General features: G+C 37.2%; 2 protein-coding genes across 4 annotated transcripts in view; one reads left to right on the top strand and one right to left on the bottom strand.

Moving 5' to 3' along the window:
* The window catches only part of obsl1b (obscurin like cytoskeletal adaptor 1b), a 36,286-nt gene extending 33,903 nt beyond the window's left edge, over positions 1-2,383 (top strand). For both annotated transcript variants that reach the window (XM_063887356.1, XM_063887355.1), the window contains one exon: positions 866-2,383. In XM_063887356.1, coding sequence (XP_063743426.1) covers positions 866-876 — 11 coding nt within the window. In that variant the 3' untranslated portion in view covers positions 877-2,383. The remainder of the gene's footprint in view (positions 1-865) is intronic.
* LOC134867064 (carboxy-terminal domain RNA polymerase II polypeptide A small phosphatase 1-like) lies at positions 1,398-27,114 on the bottom strand. Of its 2 annotated transcripts, XM_063887358.1 has the most exons (7): positions 26,732-27,114; positions 17,856-18,004; positions 13,437-13,538; positions 8,265-8,321; positions 6,605-6,697; positions 5,086-5,271; positions 1,398-4,251 (listed from the first exon to the last, which is right to left on the bottom strand). In XM_063887358.1, the coding sequence occupies exons 1-7, from the start codon at positions 26,802-26,804 to the stop codon at positions 4,123-4,125; spliced, it is 789 nt and encodes a 262-aa protein (XP_063743428.1). In that variant the 5' UTR covers positions 26,805-27,114; the 3' UTR covers positions 1,398-4,122. The 2 variants fall into 2 exon arrangements, with proteins under 2 accessions (XP_063743428.1, XP_063743427.1); XM_063887357.1 differs by lacking the exons at positions 17,856-18,004; positions 26,732-27,114 and adding an exon at positions 14,144-17,834.

The following is a 27,114-nucleotide window of genomic DNA, read 5'->3' as shown; positions in this document are numbered from 1 at the left end:
TATGTTTGTAACGTCATTTATTAATAATAATTTATTCAAATACCGTTTTATCTGCTCGAGGAGCACCAAAAAAAGAAAGAAAAAAACACCATAAATCCATCAGACTGATTTGAAAATGTCAGGATGGCCTGTTAAAGCGTGTTGCATGACTTGGCACTGCACATGCACTAATAAATGTTTTGGCTGCTAGAGTTCTGTAAATAATATAGGGTGTTTATGGTCCTATTGGTCATACAGAAACATCTCCAGATATTAAATGTGGAGGACAGTAAACTATTTTTAGTTTTATAATATTGGCTTTTAATGAAAGAATATCATGCTCAACCATCGGGCTGAGCTGTGTACCAGGAATCACGCTCAGGAAGTTCTGAAGAAATTAGAATCTCTGAAAGGCAGAGGTGGACACATTCAGAAAAGTATTTCTTTAACACGTTTAAGTTCATTTATGTTTAAATTTGCAAATGAATGAATTTAAATAAATCAGGTTCAAGTTTTATTTTGATGACATAGTTAAGTCAAATGTTGTTACAGATGGGATTTTGACTCAACTAAAACAAAAATATAAACAGTCGAAACATTTTTGACATGTTTTTCATAATAAAATGTTATTTTCACCTAGGTGAATACGCTCAAAACCTCCAGACTCATACTCTATTTTTTATTACACATTTTCTTAAATATTATGCTTAATATGCAGATGTGGCATTATGTTATGCTAACTTTTGGTGCAGAAAAGTCTACAGACTAGGTAAATATCAGAATTCCTTTAAAAAAATCCAGTTTGAAATCAATAATCTTAAAAATAATGAGTTGAAAAGTTCTCTGCTCCTTAGTCTAATTTGTTTTCTCTTTTTTAACTTCCCAGGTGAGCCGTGAGGGACTTCTTCTATCTTTCATCACTGTAATGACATGGATTGAATATTATTAAATGCTTTTAACGTTGTAACATTGACATTTACTTATATATTTAACAACAGTATGTCTATACAATTGGTTTAAACAGGGTTGTGATGGATTTTCATGAAGCTTTCAGTTAATTCAGGGTGTGGATTTTATTTAAGTAATTGTTGTCTTTATTACATTTTTGTTCATATAAAACGTGTCGTAGTAAAGTGTGTGAATACACTTTAAACAGTACCTTTATCATAATAGAAACTGCAGTTAGGATGTAAATATTGTCCCATGTTATATAGGTTTAATTGTGTTGTTTTACTGAGAAATATTGAATTGTATTATATGTATTGTAAGAATAAATAGAAGGATGGGAGGATGGATATTCTAAGTGAAGAGCTCTACATGTTTTTGATGAAATATCTAAAATTGTATAATCATCTTTGTGATACACACACCTAAAGTGCATGTGGTCCATGCATTTTGAGATATTTGCCATTTTTGAAATGAACTTATGTTTTTGTTTCAGAGGCGATTCTGGTCCTTTGACACATCTATAACCATAGTTTATTATGAAATATCATCTGATTTGCTCTCAGTGTATATAATATACTTCAATAGTGTTGTGTGGCTGTTTTGACAGAGACCCAGATTTTAAGTCTTCAGTATTACCACATAAGAAACCCAAAGTTAGTATATTTATTCATAATTCATTTAGATTTTAAAAACAGATTCTCAGAATAGGGAAGAGGATTAGGGCCACATGTTAAACCTATTTTAAAATCTAACAAAAAGTGATTTTTTTTCCTGAAGTTCTGCGATTAAAGTCAGATTTCGGAGGAACAATTGTTAGATTATTTCAATTTTTATTTCCTGGGAGAATGTTTTTTTTTCTAAAAATGCTGACTTTAATCTCAATACTGACTTTAATCTCAGGATTCTGACTTTAATCTCAGGATTCTGACTTTAATCTCAGGATTCTGACTTTTTTTCTCAAAATCCTGATTTTTCTTCTAATTCTAAAAATAAATGAACTTTTGTCAGATCCCCCAAAAATGTCAAGTTGTCCTAATTCTCTCCAGTGGGATCCATTAAATAAAACATCTCTTTCATCGTTTATAAATTGTATACAAATCGTTTTTTAATGTTTTGATGAAAAGTTCGAATGAAGAGGATTTTGTCACGCAGCAAGGGGCTTGTAATGTAAATACATTGGGCCAAAGATGAGGTAATTTAGAACATAAATAGTTAAACAAATTACTTGATAACCTTGACTGTTAATCAGGGAATGCTGATTTTATTATGGAGTGGGTATAATACTTCAACTTAACTGAGAATGATAGCTGTTTTCATATAAAATATGTTCCATATTCCATTTGCCTTGTTTCCACCTCTGCCATGTCGTGTTTGGGATGTAAGAAAAAAAAAAAAACTACTGTGGTGAAATATGACCTGTTTCAATAAAACATGCTTTATTGATGCAAGGTAAAAATATCTCTACTTGTCCTTTTGTTTCAATCCTAACAACGATCAGCAGCAATTTAAAAACTCTCCTTTACTCGAGTCACAACGTTAATACTCTTGTTGCATACAGTAAAAAAGTTAAATCATCATTTAAAGACAGGTTATTTTTTTTCATGTCAAAGAATCTTTTTTTTGTGTAAATCTTAAACAGATGTAAATAATCACACTGACGCAGCCACACTGAAATCCACACATACAAATATACACACTCGCTCCAGACTGAGGGAAAGCAAATCAGGACAGAGCCAACATGTCTGACAAGTTTCCATCTGAACCTGTATTTACAGCTCGATAAGGCAAAAGATATCCAATTAATTATGTCTTACACAAAAAAGTTTCAAATAAAGCGCCCGACTGCACACATTAACTGGATTGCAATTGTTGATGGGCCGCACACTAAGGAGGCGTATTCCGAGAACTTTAAAAAATAGAATAACATTAGTTAAAACAACTTCAAAACAAATTAAAAGGATTGCTAAAATCCGGATATTTGCATTTCATATACAAAAATAATATCACCATTTCTGGAGTCGGGAGTTTACTGAAGGTTATTCCAGAACCTTCCAAAAACCAGCTTTGTTCAAGATTTCTTGGTTTTCAAGTAGGATGTTAACTAATGAATAATACAATAAGGATATTCTGTTGCTGGACTGGGCAAAAAACAACATATCAAAGGGTTAATACACATTAATTATTAGATGCCAGACATATCAGAATTTAGTAAATAAAGCTTAAGAGTCATGTAGCATGTAGTGGCAGTGGATTCGATAACGCTTCCATTTTCACATCATTTAAAGGCAAACGCTGTAGTTTATTGTGTGTTTTTGAAAGACAATTGCGAATGAAAATTATTACTGCGTTAAGGCCATAATAGGTGAATAAATACATTTAAAAAATAGTAAAGAGATGGGGGGAGGGGTTATATTCAGAGAAAAAACTCTGAGGTCAAAGTGGGAAATGTACGATAAAAAACGGGTAAATCACAAATTCATGAAAAATGCACTTTAGTATTCTCTGAGATTATTGAGTCATAAATCCGATTTTTTTTTGTCAACATCGCTTCACTTAGCAACCTTAGACCAACATAATCACACCACATACATACAGGAAGTGCAAAGTATTTAAAGCACGTTTGAAAAGGTGTTATGTAGTGAAATGTGCCACAACATTTGATAGAAATTGCCAAGAATCCCTAAAGTTAACGATTGTCTTTTACTACATTCGGCCCGCTAGGCAGAAGAAAAAAGGGGAAGGAAGCAAGTCTTCCAAGGACTCATTTTAAATACTATTAGATGCGATACTGAAATGAAAAGGATGGTTGGTTTGTAGAATGGCACTGAACAACTGCTCACAAAATCTACAGCACACTAACACATGTCGCTGCTGCCACATTACGACAACAGCAACACACTAGCTGCACTGCAAAATACATCTACAGAAGTCATTCAATCTCATACTCAGTCTTTATCACCAAAAAAGGAAGGAATCTTTGGATTACTTTCAATACAGAAGTATCAAACCCCCGCTGGAAGATTGCTTTCACTCTTTTGTGTGATATCCTGGAAGAATACGAGATTAAATGAGAGGCATTTTTTGCAGTGTGGTCCTTGTAGTTGGAAGCAGCGTGGAGCCAGTGGCCCACCAGCCTCCGTGGCCCCCGTGACGACAGCCGCTGGTGATAATATTTATCCTATTGTCCTGCCTCTGTTAACTCGAAGCGCTCTGCTGCTGGAGAACTTCGTAGACGTCTTCCACTTTGCTAAGTCTCTCAAAGAAGGGGATCAGATCGAGGAGCTCGGTGTCTGACATGTCATCAAACCAGGACGCTACGGGAACCTGGAGGATTAAAAAGGTAGGATATTGAGGAATTAAAACACCTCTTTCAATAGAACATATCCCAAAGGTATAGTATTTCCGATAATAGTATGTTATTGCTGTATTTAGTGCTATCTTTTAGTACATTAATATATTTATAGTGGTGTTAATTGTTTAAAAATGTAATCACAATGATAATCTGTGATTAATCATGATAATCACAAGTTTCAAATACTAGTATTTATCGTATTATAGGGGGAGGTTAAACATATGCGTGTTTGCTAACCAAGCATAGTAGTGGCATTGGATAAGCCTTGGTTAAACCATACACTCCAGCGCGTGCTCTTCGCTCGGCGTCAGCCAATCGGCTTGCTACTCCATGTCTGCGAGTGGGACCCAGGTACCCCTTCAAATGTTTTTTTCTATCCTGGCTCCTAAATGGTGGGTCAGCTCCTAGGAAGTGAATATATCTGCACTTTCCTTGTTGTTCGGAGTTTGAATCTCTAAGGTTTTTGCACTTAGCGTAAGTCAGTTTTGGATAAAACAATCAGCCAAATGAAATGTAATGTAGTAATGGACAAATTGGACTAAACGAGTTGTGTGAGAATTTGTAAATGGTTGTTGTAATATATTTTGCTATTGTTAGACACAGCCCCCATTTTCTTTAATTGATCAAGCTTCTTTTCCATTTTTGGCCAGATGTATGTGACATTTTCTTAAATAAATGTAGTTATCTTGGGGTGAGTAATTAATATACAAATGGAAATTTCCCCAAAAAGATTGAGTGAACAACAAACATATACAGTGTATTATAGAATATAAAATGAATATACGAAATAAATAGAAATAGCATACTGCGTTGTCAGGATGGAAGACATAGGAGGCGGGGGAGTTATCGATGATGATGACCTTGTTGAGGTCTCTCCCTATACGGCTCAGGTCTTTCACGTAGTTCCCTTTGTGGAAGACACAGGACTCCCGGAACAGACGGTACCTGAAGGCCCCCCACTTATCCAAAAGGTCCGACACAGGATCCGCGTACTACAGCAGCAGGGGAGAATCAGGGTTGAGGTATGGTCCTATGTATTTCTACTCAGCAATTATACACTAAATGCAAGTCCAAGGTAACTGATATTTACGATATTATCTTGAGAATCTTCAAAATATCTTTACATTTGTTAAAAGGCAATGAACCATACTGGAATCATTTAATTGCATCACAAATAGGATAACATATTTTTTGTAAAACCAAATGATCTTAAATAAGGATATCAAACAATTATATTTATATAAAATGGTTAAAACATTACATATTGTGTGTCAATTATTTCTTACACGATAGTTCTCTTTTTTTTCACTTATGCTTAATGATTTCCATCTCTCGACAACTTCAAGTCACTCCTAAATGGTTGTCAGGGTTATCTTCAAAATGGAAATTCTTCAATAGGAAAGTTTGCGATAAAATAATTTATATTCCGATCCCTGGCTATAAATACTCAAAAATTAAAAAAACTAAACTAAATGTAATTAGTTACTAAAAGTAAACGTTGCATTAGCTGTTTTTTGCCACTTGGGGGCAACAAATTTAAGTTGTTACATATTAGTCAATATGTTACAACGTAAAATATGTACTTTATCAGCAATCAAATCCCTTTTTACAAAACAAACACACAGCTACATTAGCCGTTATTACGAGTTGTGTTTTTGGGCCCCATTATAAATAAACACATTCTTTCAAAATAATATAAAGAGCTTTAAGATAAACTTAATATATTATGAATTTTAGCATTAAGCTTCATTTTGGCCTCCACCACCTCCTGAGGGAATAATACATCTCGACTATCACCAGTTAGTAGCTAAACATGTTTGTGGTTTACGTGCATTCAAAAAATTAAGTAAGCTGGTTAAACCGGAGCATTAATGGCCGACACACAACCACAACCATTGTTCATCAAATTTCAATGCACAGTTTGAGAAGGAGAATACATGTCAGCTGAAGAGAAGCGATACCAGACGATATACAGAACATTTACCCATGATGCAGTCTGTTGGTGCCGTAGACAAACTGCAACTAAAACCTAGTTTATCATGTGTGGCTGAGTCATAGACCAGCAGATACCTGAAAAGTTAAGTTAAGGTGAACGCAGAAGTAAATGTGAGAGGTTAAAATTTCTGACAGATATCATAAATAAAGCTTTATATGTTAGGGGGGAGGTCTGAGGTTGCATACAAATCCGACACGAAACACGGCGCGGGGCTTCCAGTAATCCTGCAACAGGTGTGAAGTGTGATCGTGTCAATCTGCCAACTGCCAACCTCTTTATAATGGGTCAAATGTTACCCGAGTTTCACAGAACAAGAACTGGAGGCTGACCTTGGATAAGCTTGCGGTGAACAAGACGCACTCGAACAATTCTCCCATCCTCTTGAGGAATTCGTCAACATGGGGTCTCTTTAACACATACACCTGGGGGGGAGGAATAAGAGGAAATAAATCAATAGTTGTTGTTTCGCATGGTCACATTTTAGACGCGTGATCAGGAACACAAACTACTCATGGGGAAAAATATAGAATCATAGGAAATGGTCCTTCCACTTCTGAACAGATGTTCTGAAGACACATATTGTCCCATGGCAGGTTAAGGTAAGGTTAGTTTATTTTTTTTAGGCCATTCTCAGTCACAAGGCAATTCAAAGTGCTTTACATCAATATGAACACTCAATAGTTAAGAGAGAAAACAAAAGAAAATAATCCTAATAAATAAACACAGTGGAATAACAGATTCATAAAGACCAATCATAAAAGAGATCAAAAGTAGCTTAAAAATCAACGTTGTAAATACGGATGATGCTGCAAGAAGTCTAACGATAAAACATAGTTAGTAATAACTTAAAACCGATTCTATGAGTTATTGGTAGTCAGTGCGGAGATCTGAGAGCTGGGGTGATGTGTTCTACTCTTCTGGTTTTTGTCAGGACTCTGGCCGCCGTGTTCTGAATGAGTCATTTTTAAAACTATTTTTACTGCTGTACCTTGCTGTGACAACGTCTATGTTTTAATTCAAGAACTGAAGCAGCTCTTTCCGAAGACAACAGACTCTTTTGACAAAAATAGTAATACCTTTGCATCAATTGGTTAATTAAACAGCTACTTAAACTGATATTGATTTTTCAAAAGGTGGCTTGAGTATGTAAATGTCATTCCATAATGGGTTTCTGTTGCACTATACGATGAACATACGTTCTGTAGCTTACACAGGTCTTTCCTTTAAACACACGATTGATAAAATCTGCATAAACCCTAATTTCAAACCATTCAAATGTTCATTTTAAACATTTTAGATTTGCATCTTGCTGTGACGCTACAGTGACATTAAATACTTCCAAATTTAAAGCTGCTATATTTAATCCAAGCACACTTCATGTAAACACCTTGGCAGGAATTTCTATTTACTTCCACTAAGACGCTGGCGGCCTTGTTTCTGAACCAAGTCATCCCGTATAGGCTTTCCCCACTTTAACAAGCCTATCCTGGATTACTTGAAACAGACCCAGGCCCTCTGGACGACAAACCTTGTCTGTCTTCCTGGAGGCAGAGCAGATAGCGGTTACCATCGAACGGCTGCTGGAATTAGAAACTCTCATTCCCCAGCGCCAATGAGCAGGACATAATATGTGAGTGAGATTGATGGCCAGCAGTTTCTGAGAAGCCTGCCAAGATTTTCTCATTTCGTCAGGCCACGTAAATAGCCACCTGCTGTTTGGAGCCATCAACAGGGTGGGTTACAGCACTGTCAGGGAGCGAGCAAGCAAACCATGGAAGATTTTGTGATTTTCTGCCCTTAGTTTTGAATTTAACAGTTCATAAAGCATCCTGCTAATCAGGTCCGATCAGTGTTAAGCACATGTTATGGTTAACTGTGTGTGTTATGTAGAGTACAATGATGGTCAATGCATATGAAATGGTGATCTGTATCAAAACTGCATTGGCTGCTTTAAGCTTTGACATTGTGTGTTTGACATGAATTGCTTACCTGGTGAACTGTTCCATCAATTTCCACTGGAATGATAAAATCAGCATTGTTCACTGGCTGTGGAAAGAAAAAGTGAAAGTGTTAAATCCATCCAATAATCTTTTTGTTATCTCCCACAAAATATTGAAACGTTCCCATTTGAGTTGTAGACACAAAGGCGCCACCTCAGCGTCTCCTAAATGACACAATACTGTAAATAATATGACTTCCCGTCATTGAAATATGACGGCAGCAGAAAGTGATAAGGGTAATAACATATCTGATTCATTTAGGCAGTTCTCACATGTGAAATATGCTTCTCAAATGTTAGTATCACCCCAAGCAGGTTCTATATAAGGCATTACACCAGGGCCGACATTGGTATACTATGAGGTAATGCAAGTAAGACGGAATCACTGTAACATCAATCATGAACAGAAAGCGTGAGCGTGCATTTATGGTAAATGATTATTATTTTTAGAATATTGAATTCACAGAAATGTCTTGTACAGGGTGTGGTCCACGGAGATTATAGAAACAGAAAAACAAAAGCATAAAGACTGTTTTCCCTTAAATTACTGATTTACTGTGTGTGAAAGGACATATCAATGCATACCCTATATATATGTATCCTCTTTAAAGTAGGGTAAATATGGAAGTATTGATCAAAGGATGGGTATATGTATTTGTGGTTGATGTAAAGTATTTTAAAATAAGTCATTTTATTTTATCCTCATACGTGTCTAAAATATTATCCACCTCAACATCAACATATTAAATATGGTAATAATAATAATACTCACATTAATAATACATGCAATTTTTTTGTTTAAATACTTTATCTTGAATAAAAAAGTTAAATTACTATAATATTTTACATAGAGAAATGATACCAGCATAACCTCCAACTGAAGCCCATTGGGCAGTACCATCAGTACAAATGCTCATCCGGGATTCAAAGCTGTTCTGTTCTGGTTTGGCCTGCCAACTGTGGCTCTCCTTGCTTCACTTTCAACTTGCAGTCCAGGTTCTCCATCTCCCTCTTCTCACAATCAGCAGGAAGTGTGTACTGTCTATGTGAGATTGTGGGCTTTACAACTAGTATTTCTTTGCCTGTTGTTCTTTTTTCCCCCTTCTTCCACAATCAACTCAAGACAGGGGTGTGAAAACTTTGGAGGGCCACTTCCAAAATAACATACGACTGGCTGGGCCCCTCACTAGAGGGGAGGTACAGTATATTGCCTCATATCTTAAGTTATATGTTAGCAATATCAATCAAATGTAGATAAACTATGCTTGATTGTTGAATATGCTTTAAGAAAAAAACAGCGTACGGCACAGCTGTGCAAAGGGTTATTATATGAAGAGGAAATATGAAGGGTCTATTTCAAGCTTGTTATGCAAATAAGTTATTTGGCTTTTTTTTCTTTTTTTTAAATCAACAAAAATGTGTTGGAAAATGTTTTCAACTTCAATTGACTGAATTCATTAGACAATTGGGCTTATTGACACATGAATACTGTGTAATATATGTTTATATATTTAACAATATGAGACAAGCAGTTTCAGGTGTTGGACATGTTACATTATACTTTTAGAATTAGCTGTGGGTCAATTTAAAATGGACCACGGGCCGTAGTTTGGACAGCCCTGACTTAAGACAAATCCCTTTAGATCTGGGTTTGATACAGTCAAATAAGAGGATAGCACCATTGTGGAACTATTGGTATATTGTTATTTCCTCCGGAAAAACACATTTGACAGAGAAAAATAACTATTTGAAAAAGTATGGTATCCTTTATTAATTGCTCTTTGATATGGTTGATGAAGTTGGTCAATAGAAAATATTAGTTGTGGGAAAAACCTTCAATTATTAAATATGATATACATATATATATATATTCTAGTATGTTTTCTATCCTATCATCTGTCCTATACTCAATTAGGCCCTTTATTCTATTAACAAAAATGTACAGAACAGAAAACTAAATAAATCACTTATTAGTTTATATGTCAAGCCGCTTACTATTACACTTCATGCTAATGAATGGATTTTGGTTTTGCAGTATTGAAAAAAGGTTCAAATTAGACAAAATGTAAGGGCATGTACTGTATGTTTAGTATTTCTTATTGGGTTACATTTCTGGCTTCTTATAAAAAAAAGAATGTATTTCCTAAACCAGGGGTGCCCAACAAGTCGATCGCGGTCTACCAGTTGATCGCGGGCTGAGTTCCAGTCGATCGCGAGAAAATGTTGTGTGTAGGCTATCCTCCCACTGTTGTGTTAAATAGACCTACATTAAAACTTCGAACTTAAAACATCTTAAATAGGCACAATGAACTGCTGATCGCGTGAAGCAGTGTGTAGATTTGTACAGCTATAGTAAGGTAGATCAGGCATAATCACAGAAAAAATCTCACGCGCTTCTTTCCATCTGCGCGCGCAGGGTATGGTTGCTAGGTTCTAAGGACTCGGAAGGGCGCGAGAAGCTTGACTAGAGCGAGTGGATACTACCATGGCGGCAGAAGCTAAAACATCTAAAACTTATCATTTTCATTCAGAGTGGGAGGAGGATTATTTTTTCGTGTATTCGAATGCCAAGTCCATCTGTCTTATCTGCAATGCAAATGTGGCTTTACCAAAGAAAGGGAATTTGGAGCGGCATTTCAAGACGGTCCACAAGAGCTGTGTTACGTAAGGCTATGTTTAGTATATGTGTCAAAGTAAAAGTGAGTTTTATTATCCACCTTGTGTTAAACATGGAGTTCACAGAGTCTGACCCTGTTTACACATAGCAAGTGGCAATATCCAGTGACAGCCTTTAGGACAGTCTGTGACCTGAGAAGGACTAAACACCACATGGCATCCATTACATAATTTGTCGTGACACAGGAGCCTTGACTTCTGGCATTGACTAATTTGTTCACTAAATGCTACCTTAAAAGGTATCAAACTGATCAAAAGCCGGACGGTTATTTGTAGAAACAATGTTACATTTGATCATTTCGAAGAAAGTATTTCACAGTATATTGATACAGAGAATAAGTAAAGGCGTGTAGTTGCTGATCCTTTTTTATTTACGGTGTTCAGTTACATTGCAGTTAACAGTTAAATAGGAAACTTTGATTTTAATAACGTTTTTAACGTCTTACTTGGGTTTTAGGGTGCAGGTGGGTTCTGCTTCGTGAAACCAGAGCAACCATAAAATAAATGGTTAATCTTTAAGTGCCACATGAGCCTGGTTCTTTATGATAAAAATAAATCATGGGCCTCCTAAAAATATGCAAAATGATGTAGTGCAAATCCTATAGCTATTTTTGCCTTGGCAAGCAGATTGTTTGTTTTAACAGTCAACATAGAAGCCTAATAGCACATAGTCAATGAAAGGGTACTAGCTTTTTCATATACTTGATGACCTTACAGTAATTAAAGGCCAACATTATTTTAAAACAAGGTTATAGAAACCAAATTAAACAAGTGAGAAAAAACTAGATGCTCATTCACTTAGATGTGGATTTTGTTTCTTCTTTTTTTGTAATCTTAGTCCTGTGTCAAATGTCTCCATTATGTTTTATCATATTAACTTAAGTTTAGTATTAGTTGAATAAAACTCAAGGAGCATTTTAGTCTTGTCTTAGTCAAATAAAGTAATGACATTTGATATAGTTTTCAACAATGAAAACTGTTGACATATTTTTGTTTAATGTAATATAAACTAAAATATCATTTTCTTTCTTGTTGTCATTTTCCTAGTGGCCTCTCAGGGTATCACAGCAGGAAATCCACCTGAGGGCCAGAAAAGCATTTCCCCATAGATCACCATTGTAAAACATCTGTAAAGCTATTGACACTAACTTGCATATTCAGTGGGCTAAATAACAAGGGAATAAATCCAGAAGCCAGGGTACTTCTTGGGTATACACTAGTTATTATCATTGGACTGAATATGCGTCATGTTTGGATCTGATACAGAGTTACTATAATAGATCAATGAGCAGAGTACACAGAACAAAGTAAAAACAGTCTACTCTAAATGATCTCCCTTTTTTTTTCTTTTTGTCTTCTTTGGTGATTTATGATTTATAAATCCATTTTAATTGAGTTGTTCTTCATCAACAATGATGTGGGTGCTTTATCATCATCTGGTATGAAATATTTATGTGATTTTCAGTCTTGGTATTATTAGATCTCAGTGCTGCATTTGACACTGTTGACCAAAACATACTATTGACCAACTGAAATACTGGGTTGGACTTTCTAGAACAGATTATGCTAGTCAGAAGAGGTTACATATCCGAGCACACAAATATGACATTTGGGGTTCCTCAAGGCTTCACCCTGGGGCCTCTTCTCTTTAACATACTGTATAAGCTTCCACTGGCTTAGATTATAAAACAAACAAAAACATAAGTTACCATAAATATGCAGACCCTAGATATATTATCACCTAAGAATATAGGATTAAATGATTGGGAAAAACGTGCGGGTGCATTTATCTTTAGTAAACATGACTACTGTTTTTACAAGTCTTACTTAAAAATCCATCAGCAGACTTATTCAGAGGAAAACCAAGAAGTGGTTTCTACTTTAGCTTGTTTTATTTTTTTTTCTCTTGGCATTTAAATGTTTTTATTAAATGTAAATTCATAACGTGTCCTTTTTTGCATTTGATCGTAATGCTTTAATGTTTTTTTTGTAAACACTTTGAATTACCCTGTTGATGAAATGTGCATTACCTTACCTATAATTTGTTCTATTTATCTAATTATTATTATGTTTTTGACTTTTGTGAAGTAGTTGCTCTTATGTTTTCTTGTGTTACATGTTTGTCTTCCTTAAAGTATATATTTGAATTAGCCTTTAATATGTGACAGATAACATTGCATGACTCCACCCCGCCTCACACAGATCCCTGGGATACTAAGATGAATGAACTTAAAGCAACACATAAACCATGTCAACAAAGCTGTCAAATATTAGAATAAACAAAAATATCAACCACAGTTAACCCCATAATATCCTATAAATAGTTGCACAAAAGATCTGCATGGACATGAACATGATTGTTTTGGTTTTAGATCCACTTATCTTTTAATTATGTCTTAAAATAAATCTCTTTGATTGTTTGTATATCTGTAAACAGAGCATAAAGTATACATATGACTGTAAGTGTATCACACAGGCCTACTTACCTTAAATGAGCTATGCACTAGTGTTTCATCCAAATCAATGACCACACAGATCTTCCCTGCATCATTCAATTGCATCCGTGGGAGCAGCGGTTGAGCTGGAACCTGAAGACCAGAAGAGCGTTTAGACCTTATGCTCATTGCTTACCCCAAATCAAATTGTATTTTAACTTTCAACCCAAGAACATGAAGAGCAACATACAAGTAGTAACATTAAATGTAAGACATTACCATCCCAATTTGTCATGTAGAACTTAATACAGCTCATTGTGTTTTTCTTGTCACTTGAGACTGATTTGTGTTGTGGTGTTTGTGTGAGGGGTTACAAGAAACCTTGGATGCTACAGCTGCTGCCGCATTGATGGAGCATGTAAATATCATCAGTGTGACTTGTCCCTCAACATGTGGTCAGAGATCGGTGTTTGTTGATGCTAAAAACAAGCTGGCGCAACTAAACAGGCTGTCTGTAACACTGATGCATGTGTCTGTCCGTGTAGAGTGAATGCCCATGCGAGGATAATGGAGTTTGACACAGATACCACACAGTTTGCTAAGCTAAGATCTCCTGTAACTTATTCCCTGCCACAGTTAATGATTCAAAAATAAACCTGCAGAATTGACAGACATATTTGGGATCATTTTAAGTTCCTCCCACAGCTCTCAGAACTCACTCCAACAATTCACAGCATAGGTGCAAATACGTATTATACCTCCTCTATTGGTGGAATGCAGTACTCGCATTCACAAGGCTCAGAGGATTCATCGTCACTCTGCTCCTCTTCTAAATCCGTGCTTTCTTCGGAGGCCTCATTTTCCTCAGTCCTTCTCACCTGCGTGTCATCCTTTCTCACAAGTCGTGAAACACTGTGAATAATATCTAAAGTAGGTTGGATTACTCTTGAAATCTCATTGTATCCACAGTCCTCGCCTGATTCTGAGGAGAGTTCATCAGATGTTTTTTCAACAACACAGCAGTTTGCTAAATCCTCACTCAGTTCAATAACTTCAGTAATTACAAGACCGACTGCTTTGAGCTCCCCAGGGTTTACTCGTAACTCAGCCTCTTTCAGGGACAAAAGCGCATCTCCTTCAATCCATGAAGCATACCCATGGATTTGATCAAACGATTCCATAATAAATCCATTTAGGGCTTGATTAACAGATGTCTGTATGCTATAAATCTGAAATGCGTAATAATCCTCAATACCTGACTCAAACATTTCTTCATTTTCCTCCTGATTTACGAGTGACCAATATGGTTCCATTTCTGAACATGCCATAAGAATTTCCTCAGGCTCTGTAACCATTACTGTCTGTAAATGTCCAACGGTATAAGGACATTCCTTATTTTGAGCAACAGAGGCTTCATCTTCATAAGCATCACCTTCCACAGAGATGTCCTCTGAACATGGCGCACTCATATTATCCTCATTACCAGAGAGCAAGCAGACCTCAGTTTCATCATTATTACAGAGATTCTCATCATACTCTTCGTCTTCATTGTTCTCTGCATAAAGATCATCATCATCTTCCAATTTATTTTCGTCATTTTCATCCCCTGCTAAACTTGATTCTGATTCTACACTCCAGTATTCTGGTTGTTCCTCTGACCCAGAAGACGCGTCATCTCTCTGATTTGCATCTTCCTCAGAGCTATCATCATATTCTTGTTCGTCAGAAGCATCAAAACACGTATCAGTTTCCTGGACATTCATTTCCTCCTTGATTTCTTTAGATCTGTATTTCTTTTTGGCAGGTGTCTGTGCCTCAGATGTCACTTCTTCAAAGTGGAGGCGGTCGTGGATATCTCCGCCATCAAAGCACGAGATGTATCGTTGCTTTTTTGCAAACACGTTTCCGTAATAGTCGCCACTGTCAAACAAGTCGAAGTAGTCCTCAATAACGATATCAGCAGTGGGTGTTTTCTTATTATCTTCATTAATTTCATTAATATTTATCTGCTCCATTTCTTCCTCATCTTCAAAGGATTCCCACAGTGTTTGTTCATCACTTCCTTCGTCTTCATAATCTCCATCATCTTCCTGAGCTTCTTTTTCGGATTCCTCAGATAAATCAGAGCATTGATTTAATGGAATGCTGCTATCCGGACAAGTCTTAAAGGATTTGGTTCCAATAGAAGAGCAATCTGAAGAATCATCTTCGGTGCCAAACTGATCTGTACACTGCGTTGATGAAGCACATTGTTGATTTGTTTCAGAGTAATCCGTGTCACACATTTCAGAGTGATCTGTGGACATGTCTAGTGCAGAGTCCTGGAGAGAGTTGTCTTCAGTGAGCTGTTGAACCTCACAACATTCGCTTGCAAGGCCAACATTTTCAAAATCATTAAAATAAGCATCTGCTGGTGTGTCATTATCAGAGGAATTTGAATCCTCTGATAATGTGGAGGACTCATCATCATTAGTCTCCGTTTCATATTGCTCGTCGTCTTGTTTAGGTAGACACCTCTCCTCATCCTCATCGTTTGTGCATTCATTGTTCTCACAAAGTTCTGTGCCACAGTCCAATAAGTCTACGGAGTCAGAGATGTCAGGTGTCAAATCAACAGTCATCTCACATTTCTCAGAATCCTCTGCTGATGTGTCTGGCTCCGAGTCAAAGCACTCACTCTGCTGATCTGAGGGCTCGTATTGTTGAAGGAACTCCAGGTGTTCTGTGCATTCAGGTATGAAATCAGACATTTCACACTGCTCCAAACTGTCACAGTCCGTTGCCAATTTATCTGGCTCAAAGTCAAAAGCCTCCAACTGTTGGTCAGAGGGCTTGCATTGCTGAAATAATTGGAGGTGTTCTGCACAGTGTTCACAGCAAGAAGTACACTTGGAAGCTAAGCTATGATTATCACAGTGCTCAGAGGACTTGAGAGGTTTAAAACACTCAAAGTCGTCAAATGATTGGCTTAACCCCGAAGTCTCACACTGGTTGAGGACCTGGTCGGATTCAAAAAATCGGTCTGGGTATTGCTCAAAGCCTTCAGAGTGTCCGTTGCAATAGGATTCAGTCTCATCTCTATCCATGTTGCAATGTTCTAAGCAAAGGATAGAAGGGTCAATTTCTTTGCTGATAACAGTCTGCTCAGTATATTCCACAAGGACCTCTGTGCCAAGTTCAGCAGTTCCCTTTGAGGCGCTGGTTAAATCTGCAGCCTCTGTTAATTTTGGAACCTGGCATTGTTCCGCAATCATGGCCCGAGTAGAAGGCTCCCCCTCCCCGGGGACCTTACTTTGCTCGGAGTTTTCCAAATACATCAGGAAAAATGATTTCTCAATCTGGATTGTGTTAGTCCAAAGTTTTTACTCCATGCATTGGTTCCTGGTAATGCCGAATCTAAATCCAAATGACAGGCAGGTAACTGGAGGGTCCATTCAGACTGGATATGCACAGTGCTGGTGGGGGGAGTCACTGAGCCATCAGAGAGAGTAACAGCAACAGGAGCAGCATGCACGTTGATATGACAGCTTGTCACAACCAAAACTGAGCCTAGCACTTGACTCGACCCTCCCCTTTGCCAGAGACCAAGACATTTATTTTGGGGACTTGGAAAGACGTGACAAATAACTTCTGGAATATCAAATCTCTATAAAAAGCTGAATAAGGCATTAATCTGACACCTGAAAATGCCTTGACCACTTGATCCTCAGACCATAACTACCAAAAGTCATGCTGTTTTCCAAGAATATCATCAGTAATTCCACAGGGAGTATTGTCAATTGTCCAACAAATGTAAAGTAATGTGATAGTGGTCAATCCCGGATGGAGGCCTTCTAGTCGTCTTAGCATGCGTAAACATCCTAATGATTCACATGATGCAAATTTAAAAAAGCTTTTGCATGAAGAGAATTTAATAAGTTGATTATTTATAGTCTCTATAATTAAACCAATACGAATCCACGAGGTCAAGAGACTGACACAAGCTCTTCATCACTCCTGATGATAAGTGGAATCTGCCTTGCTTGTGACACATCTACAGTAGCCAATTCATTGCGATGCAGAGATCTTCCAGTCACATCTAATATTTCCACCATTTGTTTCCGTTTTGTGTCATCCAGTTATTTTGACAGATGTCTGAACACGGGGTGCTTTTCAACACTGCCACACTACTTACCTGCCAAGAAGTGAAGCTCCTGTACACAAGGAAAGCTTTCAGCCAAGAAAACACGTTTCACATGGCTACCAATCAATTTGACCCCATGCTGCTCAATAGCGGTGAGAGAATCAAAGGAAGGGAGGGGGATGTTAACAGAGGAATTTGTTTGCAGTTTCACCTTTATGTGACAGAGCACAGTGTAGAAAAGAAAGAGAGGTAAGGGTTTGAAATGTAACAAAGGTCCAGAGGAAGGATATGAATCTAAGCCAGGGGTTATATGGAATGTGCTATAAATGCACTCGGGAAAAACTTACTTTTGACAGAGTCCCATTTTCTTCTACCAAGAGGGGGGCATTGTTTTTCAGTGGAGGTGCCTCTGATTCCTTGCGACATAGACAGCAGAAGAAACTGTTGAGAAGGCCTCTACTGCGTGGCTTCTTAGAAGATGAAGCTTCGTTGCCACCTGGAACAGATTGACACAGAGAAGAAACAAAAGGCATGACACACATACTGTACCAACATGACAGAGATGGTTACTTAAATGGAAGCGAAACCACTTAAACCATTCAACATCAGGATCTGTGGATTTATTTTTTAATGGAATTGATCTATGAGATTCAGTTTCAGTTACATCTGGCCGGGTTTCATTCCGGTTCATGATGTCAGTATTGGTAGTCATGCTGTTCCAGTATATCTGATCTGTGCATCGCTCTGCAGGGTCTGTCAGCAGGACCCCGTACTGTGCTCTGTCATGCTGTGTACTGCTGGACTATGGCTATTTCAGTTGTGCAGCAAAAGGTTAAAAGACATTGCATAACAAAGTATAGGTGTACATTACATTCCCAAAAATAGTCAGGTGAAGACATCTTAGACCAGTTTCCTTTTCCACTGAATATTTTGCTGTTCGAATACCAGGAATTTGCTGTGGGTGGATAGCTTTTTATCTAATAGATCTCTCCAACCAGTTCATTACTTACATTAACACAATTATTATTTGTATTACACACTTTCCAAAAATATTTTGTTTGGACATGCAAAATTAAGCATTGTGTACTATTATCTTTTGAGAATTTATAGAGATCTAAAAAATAAACCACAATATTAAAGTGCATGCTTTATTTCTCTCCTTTAATAAATGACGCCAACATTAAACATATTTAAACATAGGCCACATTTGATATCATTATTTGTGTTTTTTACTGTATCGGTTGCTACTGTAAGTACCTTTTCTTTGACAATTTCCCAAGTTAATCTCACATAATGTTGTCTTCACTGGCATAGCAATACTTTTATAAAGAGGAACAGCAGGTTATGTTTTTTTCAGTGATCACAAGGACCACAAATGTGGTGTAAGAGTTCTCTTGGGTTGCCCAAACACATGAAGACATTTACAAAATGTGTCAAAAACTGCTGAAAATTGAGCCTTTTGTTTCTATATATGTTGGCAAAAACCAGTAGACCCATGAGCCTAAAGACTAATTATAGTATAGTAAAGTTGAGATATGTACACATATGAAAGAAATTAATACACAATGTTATGGTTATTCCAATTTTCAAAAATCCTGACTTATTGATATAAGTGACATTTTTCAAGCGATGAAACTGAAAAGATACACAGTTATATAACATATGACCTTAGCAGTTTAATAGCATTAAAACCAATCGTGTTGTGCTGTTATTTTCTTATTATACTAAATATAGACTTGACACATAAACATGTTAATAACCATGAATTAGCTAGACTTGAATCCTCCCATTACTTATTTTTTTTACATTGTGCACTACAAACCGAAATATATTAAATTGTGAAATTCAAAAATATGAATACTGGTGACGTGTTCTGACTGTATTTGCATTTAATCCACCCTAACATCACAAACTAGTGTAAAAACAGCAAACGTCTCACACATGCTGTGGCAAACACCTCATCGAGTGGTTTCAGAGTGATGAAAGAGTTTTCTAAAAAAGAAAATACTGACAAATTAGCTGAGAGTTGATGTGCAGTCCGAGCTGTCAGCTGAGGCATTAGCATGCCGCTCAGACAGAGCTGAGGCTGTTGCTTCACTGTGAGGCACAGAACAGACCTGTCAGCTTCTTTAGCTGTAAATGTGTAATGATTGTGAAATAGCACAGATGGGATTTCTGAAATACTTTTTCTAACGTGGTGTTATTGGAAAATAGGAATGGCATATGAGAGGAAGCATTGAAATTGTTAATAATTGCAGTTCTTCACTTTCTGACGAAAAAAATGGTTGTTTTTTTTTCACTTTTTACTTTATGGCTCTGTTCAGCAATGTTTTTTTAAACAAACTGGCTATTTTCATCACCGGATACCCAATATTATTAATATTATTATTATTTTTTATGTAATAGGTTTTACCTGAAAATACAGAGATTCAAAAAATGTAACACATTGAAATTAAAAAAGGGCTTTTATATTAGTTTGCATAACCTTTCTATTCCAGCTTCATCACTGAACAAGTCTTACCTACTTGTCTTAAGAGTTTGTTCGAAACACAAAGAATGTCATGTATATATGTTACGAAATGATGCAAAACACTTTCTCTGATGTGGTTATATTCAACACATTAACATTTTTAATTTAAATTGAATTAAGCAATGCTCACTTATTTTTTTTATCTAAACATACACCATATTATATACATTATAACAAAGCTAATAGTAATGGGTTACAGGTGTCAATTTTACCTGAAAGTACAGAATAAAATAACACACAGAACATGTCAAAATGTCTCAAAGTCATTAAACAGCTAATAATGAATACAAAATCAGCTTTTAGAACAAGCTTTATAAACTATCGATTCCAGCTTTATCCACAAACAACTGACCTACTTTGAATATTTTTTTTTAAATTGAAAGTTTGTTCACAACATGAAAGTATAATGTTTAGTTAATCGACTTTTGGGATAACAAAAACAATTTTTCTAAAGTGGAAATATAAGAAATAATAAATGTAATATTAAAGGAAGCATTGAAATGATGAATAAATTCCACTTTATTTAGCAACTCCGACTTCTTATAGCATATAACATCTTAACATATAACATAGTATTTTCTAAATGATGAACCTTGTAATAATTAATGCAACAGGTTTCCAATTCACCTGAAAAACGTCATGAAAATACCACACGACTCAAAGGTCACTGTGATCAAAATCACACAAAAGTTAATGGCAATGCTAATTTTAAATACTAGGGAATACGACTAGCGCCACGTGAATAATTGTCTGAGATCTGACCAAAAGTGAGTTTTTTAAGGTCAGAGTTTTGAGAAAAAAGTCAGGGCTGTCTTTGAACTCAGAATACTGACTTTTAACTCCTATTCTGACTTTAATCTAGGAACATTTTTATTTTTATTTTGAGCAGATCAATACAAATATATTCAGACGTGGCCCTAATCCTCTTCAGTAAAATACAAAACAGCTTTTATAATAACCTTGATAACCATTCTATTCTAGCCTCATTCAAGAAAGCATTGACATTGTTAATTAATTATATTTAACTAAGCAATTCTGGTATACAAATATATGATACATATATTATATATGACCAAAATCACACATAAGAATATGGAACAGCTGAAAAAAGTCAAACTTTATGACCTTGCCTTTCAAGCTAGCAAGTGTGACCTACTTCCAAGAGTTTTTTGCAATTACTTTGGCCGGTTGACTGCTTCATTCATCGGTGCTGAAAGTGGATGCAGCCCTGTAATGCTGTCAGTAAGGGCTGGACATGCTTGTTGAGAAATACCTATCTTAGTCCCAAGAGTAAAGGTTTGTGTGCCAACATCTGTGAAGGAACTGGGCAGGTGAAGCTTGTAGTGTTAAAAAACATCACGCTGCACAGAACATAAGCTCTCCTGATATTTCACATCACAGCGCCTAAAATAGCCCGGCAGATAACCCGCTGACAGCGGTTAATGACGATATTTTATGTGTACGTATATACTGCCACATACTCACAGCAGGCAACAAACTGTATGTGTACACTGCAAAGAAAAAAAGAGCTAAATTAAACGGCTGTCACTGTATACTATTCCTAAAGAACATGTACAGCGCATGCATGGGCATGTCACAGACAGCACTGGCTCTTTTATAAGTAAAGACCACCGCCAAGTCATTTTAACAGTTTTTTATGTACAATTCCATTTGTTTCTTCGATACAAATAAAGATAGGCTAGATAATGTTCTGATTAAGGCTGGGCGATATGAAAAAAATCATATATCCCATCATGACAAGAGTTTAAAGCCATGCTAGCAGTTTTTGGCAGGAGTGAATAGCTAATGTAATGCTATGAAAGAACTACATGATGGTAGCATAACTGCAGGTCACTACCGCTAAGCTAAAGGCGGCTAATGTTCAGATTGATTACATTTACTTTTTTTTTTTAGACACGTAAAAGCTTAGGACATTTAAAAGTGGGGTATTTAACAACGTATTTTATGTCATTGATCAAAACATTAAAATCTTGTAAGCTAGTATTAACAAAAGCCTTATTTAAGATACTTAACCTTTTTTTTTTTTTTTTTTAAGTGTTATCTCCGAGTCAAAATAACCTAAAAGAGCTAAAATTGGCTCATTTCCATCTTTAGGGCTGTCTTTGCACAGTACAAGCTACATGCTAATGTCAGAATGTTAACAGTGTGCAATCACAATGTTAACATGCTAATTTAAAGAAGGTCATTTTGATACTATTTTACCATCTCAGTTCAGCATGTTTCTACTCAACACTGAGTAGAGCAGGGACTGACGGGAATGCCATTAGCCTGCAGATACTTGGATAGAAAATAAAGAATTCAGAGTCGATATAAAAGTCCTGATGATCATGCAAAAAGAAGAACTTATGGGTCAAAAAATGTGTTACTCTTCATCCTGAGGTGGAAATGAATGTGTGCACCAAATTTTAAAGCAACTCATTGAACAGTTGTTGAGATATTTCAGTCAGGCCCAGAGCAGTGGACCCAACCAAAACATTGCCTTCCCTAGAGGGAAGACACTATGTCGGCTAAAAATAAATTAGGAGCGTGACTTGGGTGTACCCATTTCATCAACACAATGGGATGCATTAAGTTAAAAACACAAAATCTATTCAAAACTGAATAAATGGTGTCACGCATTACACAACATGTGCATCATACACAGTTTTTATCTGAGCTGCCCTTTTTAACATGCCTTTTGGATCCCGATCTGCAGGTGGGTCGTCCACATGACACGCTGGACCGCGGCCAACCTCCAAACACTGACACTCTGCTGGTATTTAAAAGCTATACACTTATCATGGTCTGTCTGCACCCAGATTTTAAAGAGCACGGAGGAGATTACAAGCTTAGTTTAGCCAAAATGAACAGAAACTACCATAGCAGGGGTTCCAGCAAGTACCCCATCTTAAATTACACTGGTATATACCATTTATGATTAATATCATTAATCAGACAGTAGCTTAATTCCTTTGATCCAGAAGTATTCAGAACATTCACTTTAGTAAAAGAAGCAATATCAAGTGTAAAAATACAAAACACATTAAAATAACTGTTGTCTACAGGTGCAAACGCGCCAGAAAGGCCCAAAATCATTTCCATTAAGAGAAACAATGCAAATAGAAAAACACAAATTGGCCAAGTCAATAAAGGAAAATCTTGACGACCTTGGCAAAACATGTGGTTCATGAAAGTGTTGCATAAATGAAATGCTGCAAATACAAAGTGATGCACACAGCTGGGACCGGAGCACCTGTTGACGATCGTGGATTATAAAATTGCTTGCTTGCTTTTGTGACATTAAAAACTCTTTAGCAACTTCGAACTCAGCGTCAATTATAGTCGATTGTGACAGATCGACAATATGCTTCACAGCTGGTAGGAGGGGCATCAATGACCGCTAGGGGGGGCATGGCCCTCGAATGCCCCCCCTTAGCGCCGGCACTGGTAAATTAGCTTCACTCCATTCCACCACTGATTTGCTCCTCAGCTCTTTATTTAAATCGGTGTATAATTAGGCAGCAGAAATGGTAAAGAAGGAAAGTATACGGCCACATTCCTCACACCTCTCCGCCCCTGAGGCTCAGACATTGATAATGAGGTTACAGCATATCCGAAGGGGCAGCAACGACTTCGCGCCACATCAGCAAGTTTCAGCCTACTTAGCTGAAAGCAGGCTTATCTGGGACCCTTTCAGGCTGGGCACAGGCATGCCTCTGTAGTTGGCTGCTTCTATTCCTATCCAGACACAGAAAGAATGAGGCCTCCCACGACCGACTTTCCACCGCTGCGACACCCGACACTCCGCAACAATCTGACAACTCGCTTCACACCCGGCCACGGCAAATGGTATACCAGGTTCATGGTAGCCGAGCTAGTCAGGTCACATCAAGATTGATACATTTCTGCATCTAAAAATATTCACCTGAGAGACTGTCTCATGACGTGTCTTCAGTGGACAGGAAATGTAAGTGCAGAAAATGATCACTTTTAATATATACATTTAATAGCAGAGTTATCATGGGAAAATGCATTTTAGTTTTGATAAGGTGACGTGGGATACATTTGATACCAATCATCAAATAAACTTAAGTTAGAACTTTGTAGAGGCTTTCCTGGAATTAAGCCTATTCGGCTGCAGCAACTTCAAACTACAGGTTAACCACAGCCCCGGCTTTCCCGTGTGACTGGCCCCTCACTTATGGGTAGCAGCCATGTGTTGGACTCATGACCTCTTGGCCAGGAAGAAAACAATTCTGAGCAGAGCAGGCTGGAGCTGGCTTGTACCAGTAAACTGGACAGTACTGCCACCTTCTGGAGACTAACGGTCACAGCAGAATCATTGCACTGTGATGCAGAGAAGCGCTAGCTGGTTTCCTTTCCTAACCCTGCTTTTCCTCATGCTGCAGTCCAATGTAGTGCTGTTAGGCTGTGGATAGGTTATTAAATTACCTAATTGATTCAGTTTTTATCAGTTTGTTTAGTTTCTATTGATAAGGGCAATGTGGCACATCAGTTGGTGGTGCGATAACACACTTATTTATACATTTACTGCCCAAACCATCCCATCTTACATATTCGTCTTGCTGTCAATCACCAAACTCTTCCAACCCCCAAAAGGGACTACAAGTAGGCTCATTCAGCAACTACTTTCCACCAAAACAAACTTTATCTCATGTTTATTTTTTCTGTATGGCCAATGTGCCTAATTAGAGGGACAGGTGGTTTGAAGTGAATCATAATTTAATAAAACTGACACTTGAAAGAAATGAAAACAAGAGGAGAAGACAGTGAGAACTGCTACATAATGCATTCAAGAATTACATTATTACAATTACTGAAGCTGAAGTATATCTAAGTTCTATGCTGAAGAGTATTGCTAATGCTTTAAATGTCTTTAACCTTTAGTATGGTAGGAAGCCAGAAGCCCACAAATAAAAGTCAAGCAGAAGACGGTGCTAACCAGAGAGTCGTCTTGCCGGCCTTCAGCTTTACTTCATGAAAGTGCAGGAAAGAAAATATGATCACAAAGGCAAGCACATACTTAGCATTTACTCAGCATTAGTACTTATAAGAAGCACCCCCTTCATAATATTATTTTCGCAAAGTCACAACTGGGAGCAGCTTATGTTGGCTACTGAGTCGCATTAACACATTTCTGTTTGTTTATGCATCTTAACTGTAAATGCACAATTCCCTATGTGATCATGTTCCTTTAAATCTTTCCTTTCCTAAGCAATATTGATTTCTAGGACATTTCAGTGACACTTTGTGTCATGGAATTCCAAGTATTAACACTTTAATTGCAGTTTGTACTGTGAATTTACTCTAGCGTATGAATATATACTTTAATCTTTTTGATTAGCAAGATGTAATCCAAAGAATAGAAGAGCACTAACATCCTGCAGCTATATTGTTGTTTTTAATATTTAATCCCCTCCCAGTTGAGGGATTCTACCTCATGTAGCGGACTGAAAACAGACCAATGTATTGGCAGTTGCTTAGTCTGTAGGGGCTTCACTTGAAAATCAAATGGTCAACTGATGCATGATCAAAAAAATACATTTGGTGAACTGTTAGTCGATCACCTCTTGGGCACTGCCAACGTGTCCTTTAACAAAGAACTAAACCCCCCTCTGCTCCTGGGCACTTGGCATCCCTTTCGCTATGACACTGCTCCATGAAAATGCATGTGTGTATTTTCGACCTAATGTGGATAGGTCCTGTTTGAGCATGTGTGTATTTGAAGTGTAAATGGCATATAACCAACAAAGTATGTCTTCTATTTTCTAAAGATAACAAAATGATTAGAAGATATCCTGATGCTAAATACTATACTTGTCGGTGAGACTTCACATTTCCCAAGTGGTATTAAGAGATTGTGTAGCTTGATTTTCTTATGCAGCTTTTAGATTTTCTTCCTTTCTCTGACGCCTGACCCTGATCCATTTAACAAGTAAAAGTTAGTGGAATTGTCCCTCTGTGGAAATAACAGACTTTCTGTTCTAGTGAGACCTCTTAAATTGAGATATGTCACACATCCAGGAAGCTATTAGCCCATAACTACTGATAACAACCCCCATAGCACTGATAAGAACACACTAAGATACACAAGTTATGGCCATGCTTTCCAGTCTTCATAGGGATGATACAAGTAGCTAATGCAAGCCCATAATGACTTTGATATCGTTATAGGTTCATATTGTGAAAACAAATACCTTCTTGGGTAACTCTGAGTTAAACAGTAGCAGCTTCAACATCAAAGTCCAAAACAATAACAGTCAAAGTGACCACGCCCCCCATTTGATTTGAAACATTATTTATCCGGTTTTACTGCATACAATCGTATTAAACTCTGCAAAACATTGGCATTTTTACTTCAAAGAGTGATTTAAATCAATATGTCTGTCTTTCTTGTACACATGAAGCTCCTAAGCGGCTGCCCACTTCGACTTCGGCCTACCCAGAATGCAACCGCTATCAGACTAAGTCAAACAGTCAAATGTTCACAACAATGTCAGCCAAGGATACGTATATGTTTCTCGAAGTGATAAAAACACTAGTGGAGCTTGTTCATGCAGCTACAGTTAGCATTTGTGCCACCATGGCGTCCTTAAAACACCGCTGTGTCGTGCCCCACTGACAGAGTCATGCGCAGCTGAAAAAAGTTCAGAAAACTTTTCCCAAACTCACCGTCCTCTCGACAAGTCGCATTTTCCTCCTCGTCTCTTGTTACTTGCGTGATTATCGACGGCGAATGGTCCATTAGGTCCGTCACTCAAAGGCAAACACTGTATTTCTGCTGTAAAAAAGTTAGTTCGAGGAGTTATAGCAATAGAATTATTTATATTTTGCCACTCCCTTTCTGCAAACGGGCATACTGAGTGCAAAACTTAAGAGACGCTCTAAACGGCGGAAAAGCCTACAAAACCGAACATATCCGACTGAACTACTCTAAAATGCAAACGTTTTAAAGTGTCTGAAATAGTTGTTTCTAGAAGTTACGTTGAAGAACTTCATCAATTTGACCATGCTAACATGGAACTTGACGGTTTCAAGGAAGCCCCATTCTTAAA

The sequence above is a fragment of the Eleginops maclovinus genome, chromosome 7 (assembly GCF_036324505.1).
Source record: "Eleginops maclovinus isolate JMC-PN-2008 ecotype Puerto Natales chromosome 7, JC_Emac_rtc_rv5, whole genome shotgun sequence".
Classification (NCBI taxonomy): domain Eukaryota; kingdom Metazoa; phylum Chordata; class Actinopteri; order Perciformes; family Eleginopidae; genus Eleginops; species Eleginops maclovinus.
The sequence above is the reverse complement of the archived record's forward strand: the minus strand, read 5'-3'. Positions and strand labels throughout refer to the sequence as shown.